The sequence below is a fragment of the Xenopus laevis genome, chromosome 1S (genome assembly GCF_017654675.1).
Source record: "Xenopus laevis strain J_2021 chromosome 1S, Xenopus_laevis_v10.1, whole genome shotgun sequence".
Classification (NCBI taxonomy): domain Eukaryota; kingdom Metazoa; phylum Chordata; class Amphibia; order Anura; family Pipidae; genus Xenopus; species Xenopus laevis.
The window spans coordinates 149,849,661-149,855,746 of NC_054372.1; the positions used below are offsets into that span (position 1 = coordinate 149,849,661).

Consider the following 6,086-nt stretch of genomic DNA (forward strand, 5'->3'; position numbering starts at 1 on the left):
TCCACTTTTTTTCTGTGACTTTATCCTTTAACAGACGGAATGTAAATTTAAAAAAAGATATATACAGTATATATACAGTATATATATATATATATATATATATATATATATATATATATATATATATATATGTTTATATATACTGTATAAACTTTCTAATGTTTTTCATGTAAAATAAAAATTTGACAAGATCTCCTCCTTTGTTAGTTGCAGCAAAGTGGTGGGGCACGAAGCGAATTGACTATGCTCTTTACTGTCCGGATGCCCTAACGGCGTTCCCCACAGTTGCCCTTCCTCATCTTTTCCATGCCAGTTACTGGGAGTCCACAGATGTTGTCTCTTTTCTTTTGAGACAGGTAAGTGAAAATATTAATGAAGGTAGAGTGTAGCCATTAAGTCCACATACAAAATCTTTGCTGGAGAAATAGCACCTTTTGTCAATTTTTAGTCTTGCTGCTATTATGTTTTTTTGTTTTTTTTAGCTGTGCATAGGCAGCAACACGTTCACTAATATCACATTTGCGATGTATGTTTTTTTTTAGGTCATGAGACATGAAAATTCAAGCATTCTGGATTTAGTCGGAAAAGAGGTTTCTGAGTTCAGTCCTTCAAAGCCAAGGGAGAAATGGCTGCGTAAAAGAACACATGTAAAATTAAGGGTAATGCATTTTTTATGATATTGTTATGAGTCACTTCCATCTGCATCTGTGTAGGGTCTCACAGGAAGGTGCTAGCCAAGACAGACTTACCCCCCCATACAGATTTTTACTGTACAATAGAATTTTTCTTTAGATCATACTGGATGCATGTTTGTATAGAAGATTTCAGGCATATGGCTTAATATATGCCTTAGCTTTTATTAAGAAATGTCCCCAATATCGAGTATACAGTATATGCCTTCTGGTAACTTTTATATGCATGCAGTGCCGTATGTGAAGCTTATCATTTATCATAGGCAGGATGCACCTTGAGCTGTTAAGCCCTACTAGAGTAGCCAAACTTTAAGTAGCATAGTGATAAAAACATGCCTGTATTGTATCCTGCAGAATGTTGCTGCAAACCACAGAATTAATGATACTGTTGCCAATGAAGATGGGCCTCAGACCCTTACAGGAAGATTCATGTACGGCCCTCTTGACATGGTCACTCTGACTGGGGAAAAGGTTCGTTTACTTTCTTTCTGAAACATTATTTTCATTTTCATAGAGGCATCCATACTCTTTAGTAATGACATCTACCAAACACTCCCTCTATATGCCATTTTACTGGGCAATGTAACTGAAGAAGAAAAAGCACCAACAAAAAAACAAGTGTGTATACTACCCTCTAACCAGCCACAGGCAACCTCCCACATTCCAAACATGCAAACCTAAAACTGCACAAGTTGCTCACTTGATCATTTCTGAGACGTTACCACCATATGGGTTTTAGTTTATGTGATTGAGCCTCTGCTGTATTCAGCTTGATTAAATCAGCAGTCAAATGTCCCTTTTGCCATAGCTTTAATTTGGTCCGGATTGGCTGATGGAGAAGGAGCAGGTTTATAACTACAGCCATCTTGCAGATTGGCCACTTGTGTGTGGCTCACTTTTTAAACATCCCCAAAAACCATTTTTTGCCCATTTAAATTAGCAAAGTGAAGATAAAAAGCAGATTCGTTAAATGCTGAGGGGTAACCTCCCTGGCACTTCAGTTTGTGGGGCTGCATAGAGCAGAAGCTACATGTGCAGGGAAAGTAAAGAAATTCCACTTAGGGGCTGCAGCTGACATTCATGGATTACTATCTGCTCATTGGTTGCTATGGGTTACTAGACCAGTAGCAAACTTTGGGCCATTTATTACATTATGCTGGTGTTTTACCCCAGGCCCCTGCCCCGGACATTTATCAATGAAGACTGTTTTGTATGGCTTATACAAAAATAATATCTAATAAAATATATTATAAAATATATTATAATATATAATCCCATTAGATTTTTATAATATAACCTTCATTTGTAATGCTATGCCATTAAGGGAGAATGCATTTCTTCTTTCCTGGTTACAGAAAATGAATTATTTGGTACCTAAGAGCAGTTTTCCTTATTTACAAGGGGTTAAAACACTGATTAAAATAGTACTGAGAAGAAAATGGAAATGGCTATGTTCTTCAATCCTTGCCAGAGGCTTTTAATGCAAAATACACCCTATTTATAAGCATGGTTTAACTTAATTTATTTTCCCTTAAAAAGCCTGTCACGCCTGACACAGCTTATTGTGTGCAAAGAGCATTCCTCCTCTGCAGAACTGTCCTAACATATTAAGTCAAGACTGCCATAAAATGTGTCCTGTATATTCATGAGTGTGTAAATAGGTGAAGGGTGTGGCGGGTGAAAGTGTGCAGGTACTGAATATGGAAATATTCACTGCTATGTATATATTGTGCAAGTGAACATTTTTACATGACAAGTTCTCTGCACGCATATTTATTCTGCTTCTGTTACTTCAAAGTTGTCCACAGGAGCTCTCTATATTGTTAGGTCTGCTTTTGAGTGTCAGGGTCACTGCCCACGGTCAGTCTGCTACAGGGCCGATCAATAAATTCATCCACATTATATAAACTTCAGTGTTTTAATAACAGAGGCATAGAGTGACCTCTGTAGGGGGAAGGTACAATTGAATCATATATACACAGTCTTTTCCCCAAAAATCGTTAGCGTTTCTCATATTCAATAGTTAGGCCTTAATTGTTTATAAGGGCAGTTCAGACGTGGCTAATTCTTGGCCTATGAAAAAATGCAAGCCAATGCACAGCATCAGCTTTCTTCCTTGCCTGCACCCAGTACCACTGCATTGACCCAATGGCAGGCGCACACACAAATCTTAGCTCAAAATAATGCATACTTGCTTGTTTCATGCCCCAAAATTCACAGTGGTCCTGGGTGCAGGCAAGGAAGAAGGCTGAGGCCAGAGTAGGGGCAGATACTCAGTTTGCATTTTTTTCTCAGGCCCAGAATCAGTCACGTCTGGGTAGGTATCTGTGGGTTACTCCACTCAAATTAAAAAATATAACAGGTATCCAGTAGACAGTAGTTACTTCTAAATGTAATTGCTATTGAAAGCAGTAGTTGAAAGCAATTGTGCTCTCTGCACTAGCAATGCGACCCCCCTGTACCTGCTCCTGAGCAAGAATGGAAAGCTCTGGGGAGAGGGGGGCGGCATCTCAGGCGGCAAGGGGAACAGAATCGCCCTGAATGTAGCAGGTCAGCTGACTAACAGACCTATGAATAAGTATGCAAGGCACTGGGTGAAATGGAGTCTTAATGGGGTGAAAGCTGTCTTCTACATTGAGAACCAGATTCAGAACCAGCAGTGCAGAAAGAAACAACAACACACTGCTTTTATTTGTTTCTCTACTCACAGATAACTTTATATTGGAACGTATATAGTCTTTCATTATACAAACATTAACTGTGGAGGTCTTCTTTAAATGCATCTCTTCAGTTGAAATTTTAATGCATTATTCCGTTGCTATGGTCCAACTTATCATACCAACCATAGAAAAGTTTGAATGAAAGGCTGGAGGTCTGAATGAAAAGCTATGTAATAAAAAAAAAAGAATAAAAATAATCTCTGGCCTGTAGTTTCTGGTTGTCGAGCATTGCTTACACTGGAAACACAATCGATTTTTTAAATTGAAGGTTAAAGAGAATTGAAACATGAATATTATTTAAAAATAAAACATAGAAAATATGAGAATTGACTTGCGAAATATCCACTTGTACAGTGGCGTAACAATAAAATGTCAGTTATGCCACTGCACTTGTACATAATAAAATGCATTCCATTTTAAAATACCATGTTTTAAGATTGCCTCAGCCTGAGGTCTTCATAAACTAGACTAGAGACTGGTATGTAGGACTACAAATCCCAGCATCCTTCTGGCAGCTTGTAATGCTGCTGGTTGTCGCTCAACAACATATGGAAGGCCACGAGTTGTCTGTTGCTTTTTATTTAATTCAGCAACAGAACAGCTTGCTTTACAGAAAATAAGGATACAGTGCACAGAGCATGGTGTTCCCTCCTGGATTTATTGAGGCTGCCCACAGAGAACCTTCGCCAGTACATCTCAGATCTTTATCATGCTCTGTCTTATTCTAGGTTGATATTCACATTATGACCCAGCCTCCCACTGGAGAGTGGGTGTACTTTGACACTGAAATAAGTAATAGCAGTGGCAGAATCTCCTACGTCATCCCTGAAAACAAAAGGCTTGGGATTGGGGTTTATCCTGTGAAGATGGTTGTCAGGTAAAGTGCCTGTTCATTACATTTATTTTCTAATTTTGTCTGGAGAAAACAAATATAACAAAAATATAAATATAACAAAATATATCTGCCTGGACAGATAACCCAAGGCACAGTAGGATGTATACACATATTAGCAGCACTCATAATGCAGCGGCTCTTTGTTATTTTGTCTGAACCCGTGATGCACAGCCTTAATATTTGCTTTCTTTTCCACAGGGGGGACCACACTTACGCCGATAGCTATCTCACAATTCTACCGAAAGGGACAGAATTTGTAGTGTTCAGCATTGATGGATCATTTGCTGCAAGCGTTTCTATCATGGGCAGTGATCCCAAAGTCAGAGCAGGAGCAGTTGACGTAGTGAGGTTTGTTGCTGCCAAGCATACATCAATACATCACAATCTGCTTCGTACAGGCTAAGTTTGCACCTAACCCTTTCTTTGTTTTTAACCACAGGCACTGGCAGGACCTTGGCTACCTCATTATCTATGTCACAGGTAGACCTGACATGCAGAAGCAGAGGGTAGTGGCATGGCTTACACAGCACAACTTTCCACATGGCATTGTGTCTTTTTGCGATGGACTGGTCCATGATCCTCTGCGACATAAAGCAAATTTTGTGAAAAGCCTCATTTATGATGTGAGTTATGGTCTTCTACCAAACATTGTTCTTATATGGGTCACAGTCACACCTATTGTCCTTGAGACAGCCAGTACCAACCATCATAATGAAATTCTGCCTTTAAGACTGGTCTGTTTACCTCTTGTTCTAGCACCCAGGCCTACCAAGCAATGCAACCTTAGTGGTCATTGCTTGATTTGGTGTTGTAATTCTTTACTTTGTCTTTGGTAAGCATGCTGCATATAAACTGCTGGTATATAACTTCAGTTGTTGTGAAAGTTAACACATTTAGTAAAGATTAAGCTTTACTATACCCTGTTTTAAATGATTTGAGTACAGGGGGAGGAAGTTAAATGTAGCACTACTATATGTAGTAGTACCTCAACAAATTGACAACATTTATTATTGCTGCCTCCGTCTTCGCTATTTTGCTCATTCTGTGCATGTACCAATAGTTTGTTGATGAGGCCAAAAACACCATGGAGAGGTGCTTGCATAAGAACTAGACTTATAAACCTGGGTATGCTCATTGACCATTGCTATCCCCTATAAATTAGCTTTATTTTAATGGGAAATCAGACTGCAGAGAATTTCATGTTGCTCTATACAAATCATATGCAATGAGTGTCTCAGTAATCACTGTAATTTCTCTGAAATATCTGTAATTCATTTTATTCTTCCTGCGACCTGCTGTACTGAATTCTTTGCATGAAGCTCTGTACTAAACCTGTGTTATTTTACTATTCATAATTATACATTTCTTTATTTCTGATGCTTTAGGTACACATGAAGGTCCATGCCGCATATGGTTCCACTAAGGATATCACAGTATACAGCTCTCTCGGTTTGTCACCACTGCAGATTTACATAGTTGGTCGACCCACCAAAAAGTTACAACATCAGTGTCAGGTAAGAGAAATCAGCTTCACAGATATATCAGAAGAAATTACTTGCTTTTTAAATTCGGGAGCATTTCTGCCTATGCAGCTCTTTACATTTAGTAGCTCAATTAATAGTGCATGTTAGAGGGAGGGATTGCATTAAAATTATGTCCTATTAAGAAATTAGTGGAGCCTTTGAGCAGAAAGGGGGCATAAAAATCACTTTTGGGCAACATCCTGCTTGCAGGCCTCCAGTTGGACAGAACTGGTCTGAATATTATGTTATTTTGCTT

At 38.7% G+C, this 6,086-nt stretch overlaps 1 protein-coding gene across 8 annotated transcripts in view; it reads left to right on the forward strand.

Moving 5' to 3' along the window:
• Window positions 1-6,086, forward strand: part of pitpnm2.S (phosphatidylinositol transfer protein membrane associated 2 S homeolog) — a 155,835-nt gene that overhangs the window by 144,529 nt on the left and 5,220 nt on the right. For all 8 annotated transcript variants that reach the window (XM_041580356.1, XM_041580360.1, XM_041580353.1 and 5 more), the window contains 7 exons: window positions 208-356; window positions 543-659; window positions 1,047-1,163; window positions 4,141-4,289; window positions 4,506-4,655; window positions 4,747-4,930; window positions 5,693-5,821. In XM_041580356.1, coding sequence (XP_041436290.1) covers window positions 208-356; window positions 543-659; window positions 1,047-1,163; window positions 4,141-4,289; window positions 4,506-4,655; window positions 4,747-4,930; window positions 5,693-5,821 — 995 coding nt within the window. The remainder of the gene's footprint in view (window positions 1-207; window positions 357-542; window positions 660-1,046; window positions 1,164-4,140; window positions 4,290-4,505; window positions 4,656-4,746; window positions 4,931-5,692; window positions 5,822-6,086) is intronic.